At 36.0% G+C, this 24,573-nt stretch overlaps 1 protein-coding gene and 1 long non-coding RNA gene across 2 annotated transcripts; one reads left to right on the top strand and one right to left on the bottom strand.

The window, feature by feature from the left end:
* Window positions 1-1,761: 1,761 nt before the first annotated feature.
* LOC111012440 (ribonuclease MC-like) lies at window positions 1,762-3,812 on the top strand. Its single transcript, XM_022286588.2, has 2 exons — window positions 1,762-2,057; window positions 3,256-3,812. Exons 1-2 carry the CDS (start codon window positions 1,797-1,799, stop codon window positions 3,655-3,657), a joined length of 663 nt encoding a protein of 220 aa, XP_022142280.1. The 5' UTR covers window positions 1,762-1,796; the 3' UTR covers window positions 3,658-3,812.
* A 14,414-nt stretch (window positions 3,813-18,226) lies between these two features.
* Window positions 18,227-23,248, bottom strand: LOC111012419 (uncharacterized). The gene is made up of 3 exons (XR_002601569.2): window positions 22,898-23,248; window positions 22,515-22,642; window positions 18,227-18,578 (listed from the first exon to the last, which is right to left on the bottom strand). It is a non-coding gene; the product is annotated as an uncharacterized LOC111012419 (long non-coding RNA).
* Between the last annotated feature and the right edge of the window lie 1,325 nt (window positions 23,249-24,573).

Below are 24,573 nucleotides of genomic sequence, written 5' to 3' on the forward strand. Positions count from 1 at the left end.
CAACTACGTTCGAAAGAGAAAGTGAGGGAAGAGACCGACCTACCAAGGGTTCGAACTGCCTTCAGATCGAACTCCAAGAATTCAAGAAACGTAAGGTATGACCTGAAGGGTTGGGGGTATTGACGAAAAATTTTCCCACCGTACACGTGTAATCAACGAGCGGCTAGGATCCTCCCGGAGATCCGAAGCGTCGGAATATTTGAATATTCCGATGATAAATCCACCGCAACGGTTATGTTTTCCCACGAATAGGGAATCGCCACGTGTCCGAAGCAAATCAAACGAACATCTCTGCCAGGTCGAGATCGGACCAGACAGAGAGGGGGCCAATGTTTGGGGGAAAGAATACCCTGGACACGTGGAGGACAGCCATTGGTGCCCCAAGGTGACCATGAGTCATGCCCCAGCTCGGACCGCCGAGATCACCACCACTAGCGTTGACAGATACTAAGTATGAGGGCCGAGGTGAACCTAGCCGAGGTCCGACCTACCGGGAAGCTCGGTGGGGGTCGATGTGAGCTACTGTCAGCGGCGTGATTATCGGGTGTAACCGTCGGTCCCGAGATTACCGGGTGTAACCGACGGTCCCGAGATTACCAGGTGTAACCGTCGCGAGATTAGCGGGACTACCACCCATAAGTAGAGGACCTCACTCCGCGATCAGGTACGATGATTTCTGACCTCGAACTAAACTGGGAATCCGACCTATACTGACTTGATCGTCGGAGCGCTCACCTTTTTGTGCAGGTCTGCCCAAGTATTCAGATCGGTCCGGAGGCCGAGTTCGAGCTGCAATCTGAAATACACTGTTGTGCATATCCTTGCATAAACAACTTCTATACTTCAAATTAAATTGTATAGCTTCTGCGTTTTTCATTTAACGTTGTCAACTATTAATCTTTGTCAAAGATTCACAATCCACTTTTAACTATAAAACTATAAATTTTGAAGATAAAAAAAGGAAAAAAAAACCACTAACTTTCAAATTTTTCCAAAGTGTTATGTGAAATTCTAATATTACCTAAAAATGCTCCGACACTACTGTAGTCTGAGCATTCGGGTGATGGTTTAAAAAAAATACAGAGATAAAAACAAGTTCAAATTAAAAAAGAAAATGTGAAACTCAACCTAAATGGACAAAGACCCATTAAATGTAATTCTATCAATACAAAGTAAAAATAATATAATAATGGGTAAAATATAAAGTTTGTCAATTATGTCCCTAGACTTCCATTTTTGTTCCCTTTTGATCCCTGAATATTTTTTCTAATTATATTATAAAAATATTTGACATAAACATCAATATTAATGAGGTTACATATGGAAATCAATTCACAATGACAATAGTAACCCTTGTATCCTATGTATGTTATAAACATTGTCAGGTCTCTATCTTTTCAATACCATCACCTACCGAAAATATGAATTTGAAACCACTATTTACTATGCCTAATGTTGGGTTTTGGAATAAGTTCATATTTTCTCAAAATTAATTTTTATCAAAGTCTTGGGGTTGAAAGCTGATGAAAATATAACAATTAAAGTTCTCGGGAAAAAAACAAGATAACTATAAATGATAATTAAAAAAAAAAAAAAAACAACAACTAGTTTTGGAAGGATAATGTATTGTAGCTTAATAATGATGATAACAAAGATGATAAACTTTTCCCTTATCAAGCGGGCATGTACATGCTGCAGACGCCACAATAATTGCAGAGAAACAAACAGATCTGAAAATTTTTAGAATAAATAGAGGTGGTGAGGAACACCATTCTCACCAGGTTTGGATTTTAAACATGAGAAGAGAAATGGTTATCTCAAAAAGAGAAGTTGTGCTCATGTTTGCCTTAACCATAACTATCTTCTTCCCCGTTGTTAAATCACAAGCTTTCGATAACTTTTGGTTCGTTCAACAATGGCCACCAGCTGTTTGTAACTTTCAGCAAGGTCGATGTGTCGGACAAGGGCTACGAACCTTTACCGTCCATGGCTTGTGGCCTCAAAAGGGAGGTACCTCTGTGATTAATTGCTCTGGCACTCGTTTCGATTTCACCCAGGTAAAACTCAAACACTTCAAATTTGCTTTTTGGTAAATTAAAAATGTTTATATTATTCCTTTATTTAACTGTTTTTCTCTAAATTGCTCTCATTACTCTTTTATTAATTTATTTATCTTTCGGTGAATTCTAAGAAAATTTAAACCTGGATGGATTTTAAATTGTTATTGGTTAGTGTTAAAATTATATTAGTTAAAGCATGTTCAGACATAAATTATTGGACACGTAGACTTTCATGTAATTTTAAGCTAAATTAATTAATTTAACTTTTTTTTTTTGGTTAATAAACCAAGATTGAAATGCTAGAGCGAGCCTACTTTTTTCCAATCAAGAGGTTGTGAGTTTAATCCTCTACTTCCACATGTTGTACTTGAAAAAAAGAAGAAAAATCAAAATTAAAGTAATATGATTTACAACTTTTTTTTAATCAAAATTAAAGTAATATGAAAATTTCGTTCAAAACATGATCTTTGATATGGCTGTTGAGGATCCCACGCGGTAAATATCAAACGACGACCTAACAACTAATTGATTTTGAGATGAAATTTCATGAATCTTGACATGATATAATTAAGAGCTGAATAAACTCAAACGAGCGTGCAAAAATGATATTCAGCCAAGATTGATGAGTCCAAAATAATGAGTGACATCTCATATCAAAAGATCTAATATACTACTATTCTATGGTAAGATAGTTTTAAGATGGAACAGGCAAATATCACTTTATTCTTTACATTAGTTTATAAAATATATTGACTTCCAAATTGTGATTTAAACTATATTTTTTATATTCTATTTTCAAAATTATATTGTTTTTATAAGTTTTTCAATTACATTATTTAGTTTGCCAAACAATATTATTCGTAAACTTTTGTTTGATTTTGTTATCCAGCGAACATCAAACAATTTTTTTTTAATTATATTCATTACAATTTTTTTTATATAAATTACAAATCGTTCTCGAAAAAATGAAATAAATAATTTAGAATCAATTAAAATACTTCAAATCATACTATTTGGAATCATTTATTCAACTTTGTTGATTAAAAAATTCAGAGTTGCAATATTAAATATACAATTAAAATGTAAAATTTTCAGTCCCTCTTCATTTTTTTGTAATTCAATTTATTTAGTATTTATTTTTTTGCCTACCACCAAATAATATTAGTCTAACCCTAGAAAATGGTTTTGGTTTCAGGTTTCCCATTTACAAAATGATCTGAACAGAGTTTGGCCAAATGTTATAACGGGAAATAATAGATTTTTTTGGGGACATGAGTGGAACAAACATGGAATTTGCTCAGAGAGTAAGTTTGACATGAAAGCATACTTTCAAATGGCCATTAATATGAGGGATAGTCTTGACCTTATGAACGCCCTCAGAGTTGGTGGGTTAGCTCCAAATGGGCGCACCAAATCGAGGCAAAGAGTGCAAAGTGCCATCCGAGCACAATTCGGAAAGGAACCAGTTCTTCGCTGTAGAGGAACGGGTAGGAATGTTCGATTGATAGAGATTGTGATGTGTTTTGATGATGATGGTGTCACGCTTATCAACTGCAATCCTGCTAGTTCCAACTGCGCTAATAGCTTTATATTTTAAAAACTCTTTAATCTCATGCAATAATAATGTTTATCCATAATCTGAATAATTTGGTGCTATTGTTCACCATGGTGGTTTATATATAACGTTCTAAAGTTGTGTTTATTTTGAAGACATAAATATCTATAATATTTAGAAGTTCAACGTTGGATTTAGCTGTGTCATTGTTCTATTTGTTTTTTTTTAATCTGTCAAAACAATTATTTAGTTTATATGGGTGAAATTTAAACTTTAAAAACTATATGGACGGGATGAAATGAAACTCAAACTATTGATATCAATTGAAGAGTTGAACCAATAAAGTTGGTTTGTAATGATGTGACTTTTTGGACTTAGAGTAACCAGAGACGTTACTCTACATTCATGTGCTTTCAACATTTTAAATTCTAAAAAACTAGTGATAAAAAAGAAGGTCATAGCGAAAATTTGATAACTTACAAAATGGTTAGAAACATTTGTTTGAGATTGCATAAAAAGAAAACAAAACGAAGCAATTTCTATATATAAAAAAAATAAATAAATAAATTGTGAAGTAGATGAGTGTTCCCTTATATGCTGACTCTGGAACTTGAACAATGGGCTCCACCCTCTCACTAGCCCGAGAAGGACTTCTCGTTATTTGTTCGACCATAACTAATTTGTTCATTAGACGAACAGTGGTATTTAAGGACCAAGATGTAACTCAAGAGTAAAACCGTAATTTGACCCAACTAGAGTTACGAGCACTCGTGAAGGATTGACTTGTCATTAATGGTCGTACATCCGTGGACACGAAAATATTATGCAGTGGGAAGAGTGCAGTTGCGGGTCTTTAGTGGAGTGACCTGCAGTTAACGAATGTTGATTAACTCAGTTCATGAGTTTGACTGATTAATCTCGTATCGTTGGAGCTTCTGATCTTTAGGTCCATTAAATCCCTTGCTATCTCACAACGGGTAAAACAACTAGGATGAAAATTTTGACATAATTTGAAATGTTTGAATTATATGTCAGGGAATATATATAATGTATATGATGATACATTATATATATAGTTTATTTTTAAAGAAAGATTCAATAATTAAACTATATGTTATGAGAGAAATATTTGAATATGATTCAAATAATTAATATGAATTGTATTCCTATTAAAACTAAAGATTATACAAGAGAGATGCATTTGAATATGATTCAAAGATATAGTTTTAATTAAATATGTGATATTTAATTAAAAGTTAAATAATTAATTGTTAATTATTTATTCATTTGACTAATATTTGGATTTAAATTAATTAATTATTAATTATATTAATAATTATTAATTAAATTAATTAGATAAATAATTAATAATTAAATTAATTAATTGTTAATTGATTTAATTAGTTTGTTTATTATTAATTAAATAAAAAGAAGATGATATTGATGATCTTGAGATTTAGATTCGGGGAAGATATCCTATATCCAAAAGGATAAGATATCTTGTGATACGATTTTCCGTCTCTATAAATATAATGAACCCTAAAAATGTGCTAAAGGCTAAAAAAACTATTTTTAACTTTCTTACCCCCTGCAATTGGATCCCACAATCCGGATTCTCGACTGAGAGACATAGTGAGGAAAATCTAGTAGTGTTGTCTCAGTGGGGATTACACTAAAATCCAACATTCTTCCCTGTTTTATATTTTTATGTGTTATAAATTTCAAAAAAAAAATAAAAAACGCGTTATACTACTTCTGCTCCGAGATTCACATTCCCTAAATTAAATTGGTATCAGAGTGCGGTTTTTAGTTCTAAATTTTCTATTGAAATTTTGCACAGAACATGGTGGGTTTTCTTCTTCATTTTGATGTTTAAGGTTTATTGGTTTTGCAATTGGATGTTTGTTGGTTTTGGTATTTAAGGGTCATTTGTTATTTGGGAATGCAGATGTCCTACATCTTCAAATGCCTGGAATTTTAGATGTCCGGTATCTCCATATGGTCATGTCTGTTTCATAGGAAGATATATAAGGATGTCCGAGAATATATTGATAGCCACGTTTGTTTTGCAGGATTTATTCATGAGAATGTTCTAAATTTATATAATGTTCCAAAAACGCCCTTACGAATATTTATATAATTTATACATTAATCTAATATAATTCATATTTATAATAGATTTTCTTAAAATTAATTTAATATTTTAGGTATTTTTATACTAATTGCATATATGTATTAATTTTTGCATGTTATTAGGTAGAATTCATATTAATATAAGATATTTTTAAAAGTAATTAATAAATATAAATTTCATTTTCAACTTTAATATTTTTTAATAAATACAATTATATACTTACTATTATATGGGGTAAAATTCATTTATTATATTATCAAATTATATTCTTTTAAGAAGAAAAATATCAAAGGTAAGCTGATCGTTAAAAAAATGTTGCTTTAAAATTATGTATTTAAGATTATAGATATTATTCGTAATAATTCATAAAGTAAATGGAGATATTATATAATTTAATTGAAGTTTATTTTATATATACATGTAATATATAAATATACTTAATTGCTTACAAGTCAATGAGTATATTAATTTATTTGAACTATAAAATTACAAATCAAACTAAAGAAATTTGATAAAAGAAAATATATGAAAAAATAACGAAGGGGTAAAAATGTCAACATATAATGTCTTCGACATGGGAATCATGGAAATCCATATTTCAAGAGGGCATCCAAATAGACTCGGATGCCTTCCAAATGGTATCTTACATTACCACAAAACAAACGCGAGAATCCAGATGCCCGTCTCACGGGAATCTTAGATTCCCACAAAACAAACGGCCGATTAGATTTACAAATTCGTTTGATTTGATTAATGTAAAGGGCCCGATGTTTTTGGGCATTTAATGTTGTAAATCATTTTGTAAGTTTGTATCGTACTTGCTGGATGAATTCGGAAGTTTTTGGCCACGATTTAGTAGAATTTTCGATGTTAAAGGAGAAGACCCGAGGATGTGTTCGTAAATCTGGGAAAAAAAATTCACATTAAAACATTAAGTCAAATACATGCAGATTGCATAAATAAATACAATTTTGAGACATTTCCTTGAGTATCTAATGTTACCCTGTCGAAATAGATAGGGTTCAAGTAGCGACAGATTTGTTTATTTTGTTTTGATTTTTTTTCCACATTTCTTATATTAAATTAAATTAATATAGTCATGATTATATTAATTTAATATGCTTATAGGATGCCGAAACCAAGTCCAATTTGCTACTTATTTAACTATTATATTTTTGTTTTGATTTTTTTTCCGTTTTGCTTAGATTAAATTAAATTAATATTGTCATGATTATATTAATTTGATATACTTCTAGGATGCAGAAACCAAGTCCAATTTGCTACTTATTTAACCATTATATGCATTACGAATGTATGTTTAATTAAACATATGATGCATAAAGTATGTCATTTAGATTAAAATCCCACCATAGGTTAAAGCAAGATAATGCATTGTATTAATAAAAATTTTATATGAAGGATGTTGTATTTTTCTTGTAATTAATATAATTGTTATGTTAATTAATGGAAAAATAAGTTGCATTGAGCATGAAATTTCTTTAGTAAATGTAATTGTTTTATATAAGTTTAATTATATGTGTAATTGTTATATGTATATTTAAAGCTTAGTATTGCATGTTTAGGGTTAATTAATTTGTTTTAAAAAGAGTTTTTAAATTAATTAATTAAATCTTACGTCAAAGTTTTTTTTCCTAATAAGAATAGAGTTTTTTCTTATAGAAAAAAAAACTTAATTATAAAATATTGCTTATAAGGGAACTTTGTCTTAGCAATGTTCTGTCTATGTTGAGGTACTTAAGCTGACCGTAAAGGAACACCTCTACCTATGAACTGATATAGGGGTTGAATTAGTCAATATTTTTATATGCATACAATAATGTCATTAGTTTATTAAAACGTTTAATAAACTAAAACATTAGTGTACAACTACCCAAAATAGTTATATTGGGCCGACTAAAAATTGACTTAGTTAATTTCACTTAGCCGGAATTTACTTAAGTAATATACCCTACTCTTAGAATACTAAGTGGGAGAAAAGAGAATATGTAATATATTACGTATATTTTTGATATACAAGGTATATATCATATATCTTTTTTCTCATGTTTCTCCTTAAAGTCAACACTTTGAGTTCCATGCTCGACCTTGTGTCGCCCTGGGTGCGACCTCCCTATGAAAGGTGTTTGCATGGTTCAATATCGAGGTGAATAGAGATAGTATTCATAGTAAGTGGGAGAAGGACGTGTGACAACACATCCTATGGTCTCCACCATTAGTTTGCATCGTAAGATTTCATACATGACATGCGTGTCGTCCTAGAGCGATCCTCCCTACGAGGGTCCATTGTATGGAATCGAAACCAAGGCAAACTCCATAAATTGATTAAGGTTTCTTATGTTTTGCTCAAATATTGTCCTTCCCTACGACGGGATTATTGGGGCAGACCTTTGAGGTCTGAAAATGGTGGGTCACACTTACAGGGAATTGTTCAGCTAGTTAGGGCCCGTTTGGTAACGTTCCTGTTTCTGGTTCCTCATTTCTAATTTTCTTAAGAAATCTAAGCATTTTACAATTAACTTTGTTTCTTTTTTCTCCTTTTTTGGTAACATTCTCACAATTGTATAGAAATTTTGGAAACAAAAAAAAGTTTCTCCTTTATTGTTCCCATTTCCAATTTGTTCCAAAACATAAATAAAAAGATTATTTTATCATAATTGAATTCTTGGAGGTTGGAACTTGCAATACATTTTTTTTTTCATTAGAAATAAAGAAACATAAATAAGAAATAAAAACGTTACCAAACTGGCTCTTAGCAATTTTCTGACCAAATAAACGGTGACTAATGTTTATAGGAATAAGAGTTATTCTGGTGAAAAATTTAGTTTAGAACGTCTCAATTCAGTGAAGGAGTAGTTGTCTGCCTTACGGTAGTTGTTTCTCTAAATCACTGAAGCGTCGTTGCAAAACCATTTTTTTTAGGGTGCTTGATTACTTTTGCTAAACTATAATTGGTTTAAAGAGTTTTTGCAAAGTTCTAATATAAATAATTTGTTTGTTTTAGCAATTATCTGTACGTCTTTAATTTCACTTCTCAGCGCCGATAAACTGATTGAGGATAACTATCCCACGTGGAAAACAAACCTTAACACCATATTCGTAGTAGATGATCTCAACTTTGCCTTAATGGAGGCTTGTCCGGAGGCCCTTGGACTTGACACCACGAAAGTTGTTCATGGCCCATATGACAGGTGGACAAAGGCCAATTCAAGAGTCTACATCTTGGCCAGCCTATCTGATGTTTTGGCCAAGAAGCATGAGACCATGATCACTGCATTCAAGATCATGGATTCATTGCGTGTTATGTTTGGAAAACTTTCCTCGTAAGCAATGCATGAAGCTCTCAATTCATCTTCAACTCACGGATGGATGAGGGAACATCTGTCCGAGAATATGTTCTCAGTATGATGGTCCACTTCAACGTGGCGAAGATGAATGACGCTGTCATAAATGCGTCCAACCAAGTCAGTTTTATTCTGGAGTATCTTCCGAAGAGCTTCCTTCAGTTTCGCAGTAACTCTATGATGAATAAACTGGAATACAACCTCACCACACTCCTCAACGAACTCCAGACTTACGAGTCCCTCATGAAAAACAAGGGACTTGAAGGGAAGGCAAATGTTTTCACCTCCAATAAAAACTTCTACAGATGTTCGACCTATGTGACTAAGCCTGGACCTTCTTCTTCGGGTTCGAAGAACTTCAACAAAAAGAATGGTGGACATGGGAATAAAATTGTCCCCGTTTCTGCCCAAAAGGGGAAGAAGGCTAAGGCTGCAGACAAAGGAAAATGTTTTCACTGTGGTGTTAACGGGCACTAGAAGAGGAATTGTCCGAAGTACTTGGTTGAGAAGAAGAAAGCAAAAGAATGTAAATTCGATTTACTCGTTCTAGAAACATTTTTGGTGGAGAATAATGATTATGCTTGGATAATTAATTTGGGAGCCACCAATCATGTTTAATCTTCTTTATAGGAAATTAGTTCTTAGAGGCAGTTGGAGGTCAGAGAGATGTCTCTTAGAGTAGGAATCAAAGAGATCATCCGTACTGTTGCAGTGGGCAGCGTCAAGTTATTTTTCAGCAAGCATAGATACATGTTATTAGATGATATATACATTGTCCCTCAAATGAAGATGAATTTAATTTCTGTTGCTTGCTTACTTGAACAATCTATGTCAATTTTTTTCTTTCTAATGAAGTGTTTATTATAAGAAAAGGTGTTGAAATTTGTTCAGCAAGATTAGAAAATAATTTATACATACTAAGACTAGCTTTAACTAAAACAATTATAAACACTAAATTGTTTAAAAAAAATGTCCATCGTTGGCACCTGAGGCTTGGCCACATTAATCTCAATAGGATTGAGAAACTAGTTAAGAGCGGTCTCCTAAGTAAGTTAGACGACAACTCGTTACCACTATGTGAATCATGCCTTGAGGGTAAAATGACTAAAAGGCCTTTTACAGCAGAGGGGTATAGAGCCAAAGAACCCTTAGAACTTATACAATCAAACCTTTGTCGTCCGATGAATGTTCGAGCTCGGGGTGGGTATGAATATTTCATCTCTTTCACAGATGATTATTAAAGATTTGGGTATCTCTACCTCATGCAACATAAGTCAGAAGTTCTTGAAAAGTTCAAAGAGTATAAACCTGAAGTTGGAAATTCATTAGGCAAGTCCATTAAAACATTTCGATCAGATCGTGGTGATGAGTACATGGACTTACGATTTCGAGATTATATGATAGGTCACGGAATCGCTTCCAACTCTCAGCACCCTGTACACCACAAATGTTGTGTCAGAAAGGAGAAACAGAACCCTACTAGACATGGTTCGGTCAATGATGAGTTATGCTTAATTGCCTGACTCGTTATGAGATTATGCAGAGATTGTAGTTTATATCCTGAATAATGTTTCATCAAAGAGTGTTTCTGAAACACCGTTTGAACTTTGGAGAGGTCATAAACCTAGTTTAAGACACTTTAGAGTTTAGGGATGTTCAGCATAGTGCTTGTCGCAAACCCAAAAAAATGGGAACCACGTTCAAAGGTATGCTATTTGTAGGTTATCCCAAAGAAACCAGAGGTGATTACTTCCTCGATCTTAAGGAAAATAAAGTATTTCTATGGACAAATGCTACTTTCCTAGAAGAAGACCAAATAAGAGATCATAAACCACGTAGTAAATTGTGTTAAATGAAATTTCTAATGAAGCTATCAGTACGACAGCAAGAGTTGCTGATAGTATTGGACCAGTACATCAAGCCAACATCAAACTTCACAAGATTTGAGACGGCCTCGACGTAGTAGGAGGGTTGTAACTCAACCTGACCGTTATGTGGGATTAATAGAATCCCAGGTCATCATACCTGATGATGCTGTTGAGGATCCATTGTCTTATAAACAAACAATGAAAGATGTTGACAAAGATGAATGGGTCAAAGCTTTGGATCAAGAAATGGAGTCTATGTACTCCAATGGAAAGGTTCAGACCTTTAAGGCTAGACTCGTGGCAAAGGGTTATACCTAGCAGGAGGGAGTTGATTATAAAGAAACTTTCTCTCATGTTACCATGTTGAAGTCTATCTGAATTCTCTTAGCCATTGCCATATATTATGACTATGAGACATGGCAAATGGAAGTTAAGCTAACTATTTTATTTAGTGGCTATCTTGATAAGCGCGAAGGTTGCTCGTGTTTACAAAGCTAGAGGTCCTTCTACGATCCTTGCAAACATTCACAAAAACGACTAACTTACCGAATGATTCCAACCAAGAGTAAGGTTAGAAGATGAATCACTCTTAGATCGGACTTAGAATCTACGATGGTCACTCCTAGATCCTAAGACGACTCACTCCAGAATTAGCTTGATCAAGACTAATCCAATGAATCGGTTTAACATCAAACCTAAAGCAAGATTTGAAAGAAGCAACACCAGATGTGTTAAGGAACAAAAGTTCTTGAATTCCAATATGTTTCAATCTTAAGTTATCCATAACAAGAGCATTACAAGCCTTTAAATAGGCCAAATGGTCGTTCAACATAAGAACACCAAAAGTTTTTCAAAATACTACTTAATGCAAATTGTAGAAAATAAGACATGCAAATTAAAACTTGATTGCACATCATTCTAGACACTTAAATGCGGATCAGAAAACGTAGTCATGCTTCAAATGGTCTTATCTATGTGCTGTAGGAGGCGCTTCACATTTGGATATGGTTTGACAACTTTTGACTTCACAAACTCCAAAGAGGTGCAATCTGCAAAGGCACCTGTTCACGAATCTGCACACTTTTTTTGTCCTCCGTGCCATCTCTCAAAATAGACAACTTTTCCCGTGCCATCTTTCCTCCATTCTCTTCTTGACTCATTGAAGTAACATTATGAATAAATTCGGGCTCAAAACTCTTTGTTGGTTCTTGTGCATTAACAACCTTTTGAAGGTGCAGCGTGAAAGCCTCTTGAATCTTCCTTGCCTTTCTTGTAATAATTGCTCCTTTGATATATGTAATTGGTCACAAATGGATTCGTATCATCCCCCCTTTCTTTAAAAGGATTTGTCCTCAAATCAAGGTTTTCATTTCCTTCATCAAAACGAATCAAGTTAGTCCAATGATAAGCCTTAACAACTTGTTCCTTACCTTGTGAGTTGTATATTGGAGCTTGAAGATTTATGATTTTCTTCGTTGGACATGTCACTTCTTTCTTCTTGAAAATTTCTATGGCCCTTTCTTGTTTGCCTTCTTTGAGTTAACACCACTTTTTGACTTCCTTGAAGTGCAATCTTGAAGTCTTCATGTAATATCATCCTTCTTAGTCTTCTTATGTTTGGACTTGGACAAATTCTTCGTTCCTTCCAAAAGTGCTTCCAAACCCAATCACTTGGTTTGTTGAAATTGTGCTCGGATTTATTTTTCCTCCACTTGGTACTTTGCATTTGCATTCTCCAACATAACATTCTGCTTTCTCGACCATGGAATTCTTTATACAAATTCTTGGATAAGTAGTTTTCCACAATGCCTTTCACCTTACGTTTCTTATGTCCATGGTTACCTACACAATAAGGAAGCAAGTTAGTATCTTTAAAATCAAGATATATTTTATACTTACCTTGTAAGACAATCTCAAGATCATGAGAAGATGATAGGATAACTCTTCTTGGCTCCTTTATAGCTTCCTTTGTTTCTTGTATTCGATCATGCTTGAATTGAAAAGTTGGAACTTCCTGCAAAAATCTTAGAAAAGTAGAAAGACTAGGATAAAATATGTGAGCTTGATAGTAAGGGTCCTTATGCAACAATGCTATAAGATTTGACTTATATTGACAAATGGATTGGATCTTGCTATTTTCCTCTTCTTTCTCCTTTGAATTCCTTTCTCTTAACTCTTCTCTTTCTCTCTTTTCTTTGAATTCACTTTTATCAAAATCAGAATCTTTGCGATCTTGTTCAATAAATTCATCAACATGTGCTTTAGAATCTTCCTCAAATTTTGCATCATATTTCTCACAAGCATCATTTGAATCAACAACACCATTTCTTATCACCATGACTTCTTTATTGACACATTCTTTGCTCATGTGTCCAAACCCTTTGCACTTCCAACATGTAAGAGAATTAGTCTTCTCCCTTACCTCCTTTGGAACTTCATTGTTTTTGGCATTGGAGCTCTCGGCCTTCACTCTTTTGACAGCACCAAACTTCCCTTTTGGTTGCATGAATTCATTCCATTTGGAATGCTCCTCTTCTTTCCTCAATTGATCTTCAATTTTGATAGCATGGTGATACATATCTTCCAAGTAAGGTGGTGGATTTCTATCAATATGATGAACAATTTCCAGATTCAAACCTCCAAGGAATCTAGACATGGTTTCTTCCTCTTCTTCTCGAATGTGTGCTTTTTCCATTAAAATCACCATCTCTTGATAATACTCATCAACACTTTTTGTTCTCTGCCTCAAAGCTTGCAGTTTAGTTTTCAAATCATTTTTATAATGTTTGGGAGCATACCTCATTCTCATGGCTTCTTTGAGTTTTTCCCAAGTTTCTATTTGATCCTCATCTTTCCTTCTTTTCTCGGATTTGAGATGTTGATACCATTCATTAGCATGATTAATGAATTCGGCAATGACAAGTCTCATCTTCTTATTTTCACTATATGTAGAGCAATGAAATACACGTTCTATCTTCCTTTCCCATCGCAAGTAAGCATCGGGGTCCGCCGTTCCACTAAATGGTGGAATTTTGAGTTTAGCTCCACCATCTCTCTTTTCATTTACTCTTTCCCATATCCTCGGTTGCATAATGTTGGCAAAGTTATTCCTTCCTCTACTCCCAACTTGTTCTTTTTGTACATCGAAGTCAAACATACCTTCATCTTCCTGTAAGACTCGTTCTTCTCTTCGTTGTTGCACCCTTCTTTCCTGCCTATCTTCCCTCATCATTTCCACCATACCTTGAATTGATTGAAGAATGGCCATAGTAGGATCTTGCGGTACTCCCTGTGACATTTTGTTAGAAAAATAAAATAACAAAATAAGGACCTTTCCACTCCTCTCACTAGGATTTCACTCAAGGACACTCGTGTTTATCACTCGAGGGTAGGCTTTTGGTACTAGGTCAAAGATGTAAGGGTTGGCTTAAATTTTGGTGCAATCTTGCTTAAAGCTTGATATAACTAATTCAATGATCAACTCTCACAAACTAAGACTACAGCAACTCAATCTTAGGATAAAAAACTTGATAATTTAAACAAAACACAACATAATGAAAAGAACTTTTCATGTGCCTCGGATCTTCGAATGCTTTTTTTTTGTGCTACTGTTTTCTTTCTTTTGCTATTGATTTTTGTTTCTTTTGCTTCTGTTTTTTTTTTCTCTTTTGCTTCTATTTTTTTTTTCTTTGCTAATAATCCGAGAGCAAAAATACAAGAATTTCAAGGCAAGTTGTAGTATGTCTTGCTACACTTTGTAAGAACTACTTTCGAAAAAAGAAAAAATGACAAAATATAAAATTAGACAAAGTAAAGATATTTCACCTCTAGAGCCGGCCAAAGGATGTCGACCAATGCTCTGATACCAAATGATAAGCGCGAAGGTTGCTCGTGTTTACAAAGCTAGAGGTCCTTCTAGGATCCTTGCAAACATTCACAAAAACGACTCACTTACAGAATAATTCCAACCAAGAGTAAGGTTAGAAGATGAATCACTCTTAGATCGGACTTAGAATCTACGATGGTCACTCCTAGATCCTAAGACGACTCACTCCAGAATTAGCTTGATCAAGACTAATCCAATGAATCGATTTAACATCATACCTAAAGCATGATTTGAAAGAAGCAACACCAGATGTGTTAAGGAACAAAAGTTCTTGAATTCCAATATGTTTCAATCTTAAGTTATCCATAACAAGAGCATTACAAGCCTTTAAATAGGCCAAATGGTCGTTCAACATAAGAACACCAAAAGTTTTTCAAAATACTACTTAATGCAAATTGTAGAAAATAAGACATGCAAATTAAAACTTGATTGCACATCATTCTAGACACTTAAATGCGGATCAGAAAACGTAGTCATGCTTCAAATGGTCTTATCTATGTGCTGTAGGAGGCGCTTCACATTTGGATATGGTTTGACAACTTTTGACTTCACAAACTCCAAAGAGGTGCAATCTGCAAAGGCACCTGTTCACGAATCTGCACACTTTTTTTGTCCTCCGTGCCATCTCTCAAAATAGACAACTTTTCCCGTGCCATCTTTGCTTCATTCTCTTCTTGACTCATTGAAGTAACATTATGAATAAATTCGGGCTCAAAACTCTTTGTTGGTTCTTGTGCATTAACAAGCTTTTGAAGGTGCAGTGTGGAAGCCTCTTGAATCTTCCTTGCCTTTCTTGTAATAATTGCTCCTTTGATATATGTAATTGGTCACAAATGGATTCGTATCATATCTTAATAATAGCATTTACATGACTCAACCAGAAGGATTCATAGAACATGGTCAAAAAGTTTGCAAGCTTAAGAGATTCATTTATGGTTGAAACAAGCTTTGAGATCCTGGAAAATAAGGTCTGACATTGCGGTCAAATCTTATGGCTTTGACAAAACGTTGATGAACCTTGTGTTTACAAGAAGGTTGTCAATAGTACTGTAGCTTTCCTAGTTTATACGTTGATGACATCCTACTCATTGGGAATGATGTAGGTCTTCTCACAGAAGTTAAAAAACTGGTTGGCAACACAATTCCAAATGAAAAACTTGAGAGGAACAATATTATTGATTCGTTTATAAAGGCTCTCACAGCTAAAGTATTTGAGGGTCATCTATAGAGTCTAGGTTTACGAGACATGTGTTATTTAATATAGGACATGTGGGAGATGTTATTGGGTATATTGTATGCCCTAGTTCATTGTAATACTTGTACATCCCACTCGCTTTCAGACAAGTGGGAGATTGTTGGATTTGGTGCCGTTAGCTCCTATATTTGTAATTTATGAACAAATTGTTTATTCAATAAAGAGTTATCTTATTATTTCGTTGCATTACTCGTATTCCAATAAACTAAGATCCAAGGTTATTTAATGTAACTGGATAGTATATATTTGATATACAATGTATATATTTGATATACAATATATATTTAATATACAATGTATATATTTGATATACAATATATATTTGATATACAAATGACTAATGTTCCGGATGAGGTTGGGTACCTTATCTTGGTAACACTGTGGATACAAACGACTTTATCTAGGTCGTTCATGTAGAGACATGTGAATGGGGGTATCCTATACAATGAGTTTGTATAAGACTCGACCGTGAAATAATTAATCATTGGCTCTAACAATATTAGTCAATATATTCTTATCTTATAGGATGACCAGGTAATTCGATTTTAATCTTGAGCGAGTTATGGATTCCTGCCTATAAAGGATCGTCCTCTAATTTGTATGGGTGAGAGTGACCTGGGTTGCCGACTCAATAATCCTACCATTTTAGTGACGGGACCGAGTGGGGAGCTAGGAACATAACTATGTAAGATAGAATTCACTTCTTCCCGACTTTAGGGAAGTAGATGAGCGTTTCCTTACATGTTGATTCTGGGACTTAAACAATATGCCTCATCCTCTCACTGGCCGGAGACGGACTTCCGGTTATTGGTCGGACCATAACTGGGTTGTTCATTAGAGGAGCAGTGATATTTAAGGAGCAAAATGTAATTAAGGGTAAAACGAAAATTTGACTAATCTAGAGTTAGGAGCACTCGTGAATGATTGACTTGTCGTTAATGGTCATACATCTATGGACACAAAAATATTATGCACTGAGAAGAGTGCAGATGCGGGTCTTTAGTGTAGTGATCCGCAGTTAATGAATGTTGATTAACTCGATTAATAAGTTTGACTGATTACTCTCGAATCATTGGAGCTTCTGATCTGCAGGTCCATTAGATCCCCTTACTAGCTCACAACGGGTAAAACGAGAATCAAGATTGTGACAGAATTTGAAATGTTCAAATTATATATCAGGGAATGTATATAATGTATATGATGTTACATTATATATATAGTTTATTTTTGAATAAATATTCCATAGTTAAACTAGATGTTATACGAGAAATATTTGAATAGGATTCAAATAATTAATATTTGAATAGGCCACTCGTCTTGATGTGCTTATTGAAGAGGAAGAAATCTATTGGAAGCAAATATCTAGAGAAGAGTGGTTGAAATGGGGAGATCAAAATATGAATTGGTTCCACAAGAAGGCCTCGTAGAGAAGATCTCAGAATGAGATTCTTGGTATTGTTAAAAGGGATGTAAGGTGGATTAAAGTGGGTAATGAGGTGGTGAAGGAATTTGAAGATTACTTTACAAAGCTGTTCGAATGCTCACAGCCTTCTGATGAAGATATTGTCTGTATTCTAAAGCATTTTAGACCGAGTGTGACGTGGGAAATGAATCGTCGTTTGCTAGAGCCGTTTGGTAAGGAGGAGGTAGAGTATGCCATCAGAGAGATGTTCCGAACGAAGGCCCTAGGGCCTGATGGTTTCCCAGCTTTATTTTATCATAAACATTGCGGAATTGTAGGACCTCGGACGCTAGAATGTTGTTTGAGAATTCTTAGTGGATTTGAAAGTGTGGCTAAGTGGAATAACAAGAATATAGTGTTAATTCCTAAGATGGATCACCCAAAGCAGGTAACGGAGTTCAGTCCTATTAGCCTGTGTTATGTAGCATACAAGATCGTGTCTAGTCTTAAAAAAGTGCTCCATATGGTAATTTCAGATATCAATAAGCTTTTATCCCTAGAAGGTCAATTTATGTAACGCCCCAAGATGTTATATACCATACTAGGTAATGCTAAATAATCCACCTGTCTAGCCTTAACTCTAAACACGAGATAACCAACTCCCTGGAAATAATTTAAATAAAATAAAGCTTCGACTCCCATAATTCCACCAAAAAAATATCAATTTTATAAACTGTCGAAACTTCGCCCTCCGTGGGCAATAAAAAAAAACATCTCATACCAGCCTAAGTGGCTAAATTCTTAAATAAATAAAACAATCGTACACCTAAACTCCAACGACACCAGTGACGCGTTTAACAATAACATCCATACAAAAAAAATAAAAGTAGTTCTAAAGAAAACAAAATCGCTCCTCGGGTCCACACCTAGCCATAAAATAAATGCCAACGCTACTCACACCAAACGACCCTTCCCTCTATCCTCACTAACTCGACTAGTGATCCCTCCTCGGTCAAGCCCTCTCCACGTCATCACCGCGGTCGACCCTGTTCACACCTGAAAACAAATAAGGATAAAGAGGGGGGTGAGTACATAAGGTACTCCGTAAGTAGCCCTTCCTAACTAACACAAAAATCATGCTCACAGTCACGGCATATAAAATAAAACGATAGCAAGACAATTAAATAGACAGCGAGAGATAAAAAAAACAATAACTTGACATTTACATACAACAACTATGCGTCGGAACTACCAAGACTACAACCAATGATTCACTAGCCCTTGTCCCACAGTACTAAACCTCCCTCTACACCCCCCTGTGATACTCCCCGTTTAACTTCTCGAGGCATGACGGCTCTTGACATTTATTCCCAAGATACCGCCCCCCCTCCTTTTACAGTACTTGATGTTCGACCTTGTCATTTATTCCCAAGGTCTAGCACCACTACTTCGCCAGCACCACTCTACTTTAGTCCTTCAAGCCTAACTCCTCGAGTCGCATTGACCCTTGAAATTTATCCCCAAAGTCTCAATACTCCTCTACAGAAACTTGATGTTCGGCCTTGCCATTTATTCCCAAGGCCTGAATTGTGCACCGATCCTTGCCGTTTATCCCCAAGGTACCGATGACTTCCCAGCGTATTGGTCCTTGACATTTATCCCCAAGACCCCAATACTCATTTACAGAAATTTGACGTTCGGCCTTGTCATTTATTCCCAAGGCAACTACTCAAGGCTTTGAACCTCCAAGCGATTTATATGCACTTTCAAATCAGACCACCCACAGTTTAACGGACTGCCAACCCGTCCCTTCACCCTTCACCCTTCACCACTTCACTAGCCCTCCCAAGACCACCTACAAGTATATTTCCCACATTCCAATTCACTGCACAGTTCACAAGCATGCTTTTCTTTGTAATAAACAAGTCACCGCCCAACAGCTCACAACTAAAACAATATAAACTAATTATCAGTTTAACAACACGAGCATTTCATTTACAACATGTTTGCAAAACGTCATGAGCCAGTTACTTTTAACCACAACAATTCAGAATCTACTAGTCACCTCCAACAATAAGAATAGAAAGCATGTTTCCTCATAAGTGTTCAATAGTAGAAAGACGGCAACAAAATCACTAGAAGTTCACAAATCAAAACTAACAATCCCTACATGCTCAATTAAATTATTTTAGCTAAAAATCAGCATCAAAACCATTTCGTTAACGCTAAATAACGCACGCACTCGCCCCCTGATGCTACTTACACAACCACGTCCTTAAGTTTGCGTCGAACTCACACCTAAGCACAAAAACAGAAAAAATACAGCAATATAAATATACTGTTCAGCCTTCGAAAACAACTCTAAGAGGGTTCAAAGGGTCTCATTAACGCAAAACGACTTCGTGTAGGTGTGGGTAAATTAGATCTAGCTTGCAAAGGGGTGGGTAGCGTAAATCAGGCTTCGAACGGATGAAGATAATCACCGGACACCACCCAAAACACTGCTGTCCACGTTTTTACAGCAGCGAAAAACGCCCAAAATGACCTCCAACGGCTTCGATTTGATGTCCGTTATTACAAAACAATTTCGCTTAGGTGTGGGTATTCCAAATCGATTTCGTTTAGGTGTGGGTAATCCAAATCTAACTTCGAACAAGGGTGGGTCAAAGAAAATTACCGGGCTTCCCGGATCTAAGCTATTCGAGTCGTTGGAGTTTGTCGGATCGAGGGAAAACCCCGTGAACAGCCACCACGCGCCGCCGCCGCCACACCTGCTGCTGCCCGAGACCACGTGCCGCCGCTTGCTGCTGCCCGACGCCCGCTTGCTGCTGCCCGACGCCGCCTACTGCTGCCCGAGCCCGACGCTGCTGCTGCCGTGCTGCTGTCCCGACGCAGCACCTGCTGTTCCGATACCGCCGCTGTTCGTCGCGTCGCCTGAACGGAGCTGCTCGCCGGAGAAGAAGAATCCGAGTGGGGGTGGCCGGCGATTTCAACAAGAGAGGGAAAGGGAGGAAGAAGAAGAGGAAAAGAACACGGGCTAGGGTTATTTGTTTTAAACTTTTAACTCCTTGGGGCTTGGGTTCTTTTCCTTTTGTTTAAGGCCCACTTACCCAACCCCTCCTTGTTAAAACAAGCCAATAATATAATTTCGTAATTGGCCCAATGGCCCAAAACAAGTGTCACATAGCGGAATCCGTACTAAACCATAATTTGATAAATAACTACACGCGACTAACTCACCACTAATTCTGTAGCAATACACAATAGCCGAGATGCCACACTTAAATTAAATAAAGATAACTGATGAATCAAACAAAATAAAATGAAATAAATAAATAAATAAAATCTATTTTTGTTATAAAAATTTCTCGGAACTCGAGGCAAGCTAACCTGAGTAACACGGGGCGTTACAATTTATGACAATATTATTATTGGACATGAGTGCCTTCACACTTTAAAAGGCATAAGGAAACGGCGTGAAGGGTGGGCGGCTCTTAAATTGGATATGAGTAAGGCTTATGACAGAGTACGTTGAATGAAAGTTTCTAGGACAACTTATGTTGAAGATGGGTCTTGCTGAAAGATTAATTAGGTGAAGCCCATAATGCACTGTGTATCAACAGTTCACTTCTTTGTGTGTATTAATGGGGAGGTTCGAGGTAGTATTGTGCTTATCAGAGGCCTAAGACAAGGTGATCTTTTATCTCCGTATCTTTTTATACTTTGTGCTGACGGGCTTTCGAATGCGCTAACAGAGGCCAGCTACCATTGTCTTATTACAGGAGTTTCTATACTAGATCAATGCCCCAGAATTTCTCATATTTTCTTCGCAGACGATAGCCTTCTATTTTTTAGGGGGATCCGGTGAAATGCTTTCATGTGAAGAAAATACTTGCAGAGTATGAGCGTGCTTCTGGGTGATGCATTAACTTTGACAAGTCAATGGTATGTTTCTCCCCTAATATTATTTTGGATCGAAGGAAATATTTGCAATCTATTCTCCAGGTGAGGATCAAAATTTGGGAACGTATCTTGGCTCCCTTTGGCTCTGTCTAGAAGTAAATCTCGTGACTTTGGTTTTGTGAAGGATAGAGTTTGGAGGGCTATGAAAGGGTGGAAGAGAAGTCTATTCCTCTTGGGGGGAAAAAGGTCCTGATTAAAAGTATGTATACTATGAGTATTTTTCGACTTCCGAAATGCTTTTGCTCGGAAATTACTTCTCTATACGCCAAATTCTGGTGGGATTCCTTTGAGGCCAAAAGGAAGATGCATTGGATGCGTTGGGAGAAGCTCTGCTTTCTTAAGGAGCTTGATGGCCTTAATTTATGGGACATTGAGGGGTTCAATCAAGCCCTCCTAGCTAAGAAAGTTTGGCGTGTGATCTGTGGAGAGAATCTCCTTGTTTCCAGAATTCTAAAAGGGCGTTAATTTCCTAACTGTGATGTTTTCGAGGTGTTGAAGGACTTTAAGGGCCCGTACTTCTAGAAAAGCTTCATTTGAGGGAGAAAGTTGCTGGCTAAAGGTTTGAGGAAAAGGGTTGGGAATGCCAGGACGATCAATGTGCTAAGGATAGGTGGATTCCTCGTGAGTCAACTTTCCAACCTATGGTGAATCTAAAGCAGGTGAAGGATCTATTATGGAATGTCTATATAAGCCTTGGGGTGGTTGGGATGATGAGAGGTTGGCCCATTTTCTGTTGCCTGAAGCTGCCAACTGGGTGAGGAAGATCCCCTCAAGTGTTCATAATAATAAGGATGTATGGTTGCAGCACAATGATAAAAAAAATGCATTATAGTGTGAAGAGCTGCTACAAATTATTTATGAATCAAAAAATTCAAGCTTCATCTTCAGGGTCCTCTAACTCGTCTTCGGTCTAGAAAGCCTTGTGGAATCTAAAAATCCCATCGAAAATAAATCATTTTCTTTGGAGATCATTACATGGTATTATTCCTACCATACTCAATCTCAGAAGAAGAAGGGTAGAGGTGGTACCGTTTTGTCCGAGAAGTTCGTGAAAGTCGGAGACCGCTATTCATGCCCTGTTGTTCTGTTCGGGTGTGAAGAAGATTTGGAAGGTAATCAACTCATTCATCCTCCATGGTGGCGGTGAGAAATTAGACCTATTGGCCCATTGGGAGAAATGGTTAGATTCTTGTAAAAAGAAAGAGATTGAAACTATTGTGGTTACTTTGTGGGAAATCTGGAATGACAGGAACAATGTGTGCCACAATAAGCAAATTTCGTCGGCGTCTGTGAAAGGGAAGTGGACCATTAACTATGTGGGAGTGTTTAAGAAATCTTTGACAAATAGAAGGGGGGAGGGAGTTGGAGATTGTGAAGGGGTTTCGGAGAAGCCGATTGTTCCAGAGGGTTACCTGTGGTGGAAGGGGCGTGTGTCTATTGCGATGCTTATTGCATGATGGGTAGCCAGACAGCGGGAATTGGAGTTGCGATTCGTCTGGCAGATCAACCTTTCTCTGTTACGATGTCTAAGGTCGTGGCGGTTGAGCTTCCTCTGTTGCATGCAGAGCTCCAGGCGATCAGAGATGGGCTATGCTTGGCGAAACAGTTGGGTCTTGAGGTGGTGTCGGTTTTTTCGGACTGTGTGGAAGCTGTCTTTTTGCTGAACCGAGAAGAGGACCTTCGTTTGGAGGTGGGGATGCGGGTATAGGAAATAAAGGAACTCAAATTGAATTTTTTGTCTTTGTCGTTTTGCCATGTGTAGAGGACTTTCAATTTGGTGGTGGAACATCTGATAAAAGAGGCGGTGGTCGTTTAGATGAATTGTTTATGGAGAGATAAGTTCCCTATGTGGTTGGAATCCGTAATAGCTAAGTTACAGCCTTTACTTGTAGCCCTCGTGGCAGTTTGATTTTCATTAAATTTGTCTTTGTTAAAAAAAATGGATTTATATTAAAACTAAAGGTTATACGAGGGAGATGAAATTGAATATAATTCAAATATATAGTTTTAATTAAATATGTGATATTTAATTAAAATTTAAATAATTAATTGTTAATTATTTATTTTTTTAATTAATATTTGGATTTAAATTAATCAATTATTAATTTGATTAATAATTAATAATTTAATTAATAAATTATTAATTAGATTAATAATTATTAATTGTTAATTGATTTAATTAATTTGTTTATTACTAACTAAATAACAACAAGAAGATATTCTAATGGCCTTGGGATTTCCCCTTGATTCATGAAAAGATATCATATATTTATGAGGATAAGATATCGTCATAGGATTTTCTCTCTCTATAAATATAACGGTAGGCTACACCCTAAAGAGGTGCTAAAGGCTAAACAAATCTCACAATTTGTCTTAGTCTCTAAATTTCTTACAATTGGATCCCACAATCCGGATTCTCGATCGAGAGACATAGCGAGGAAGATCAAGTGGTGTTGTCTCATTGCGATTACACGAATTAGAGTCTTCAAATGTAAAATCTAACATTCTTCCCTGTTTTATATTTTTATGTGTTTTAAATTTTAAAAGAAATTCAAGAACGCATTCTACTGCTTCTGCTCCGAGATTCACATTCCCCTCACTTCTACTTAGAAGAGATCGTCCTTTGATTTGTATGGGTGAGAATGACCCGGGTCGCCGACTCAATATTCCCACCATTTTGGGGACGAGACCAAGTGGGGAGCTGGGAACATAACTACAACAGATAGAATTCACTCATTCCCGACATTAGGGTAAATAGATGAGTATTCTCTTAAGTGCCGACTTGAGAACTTGAATAAGGGGCCTCACCCTTTCGCTGACCCGAGAGAGACTTTTGTTTAATGGTCGGACCATAAACAGGTTGCTCATTAGAGGATCAGTGGTACTTAAGGTGAAAGAAGTAACTTAGAGGTAAAACGATAATTTAACCCAGTTGTAGTTACAGGAATCATCTAGCATGTGATTCACTTGAACAAACTCAGCCTAGTTCAAGTCAAATTCCAGCAGTTCGTAGAATCTCAACCCTTTCCTCCTATTTTAGTGGGGAGTTAACCAACTTGAAGCCCGACCTATATAAGGAGAGCCTCCC

The sequence above is a fragment of the Momordica charantia genome (assembly GCF_013281855.1).
Source record: "Momordica charantia cultivar OHB3-1 chromosome 8 unlocalized genomic scaffold, Mcharantia_2.0 BLBB01000008.1, whole genome shotgun sequence".
NCBI classification, from domain to species: Eukaryota; Viridiplantae; Streptophyta; class Magnoliopsida; order Cucurbitales; family Cucurbitaceae; genus Momordica; species Momordica charantia.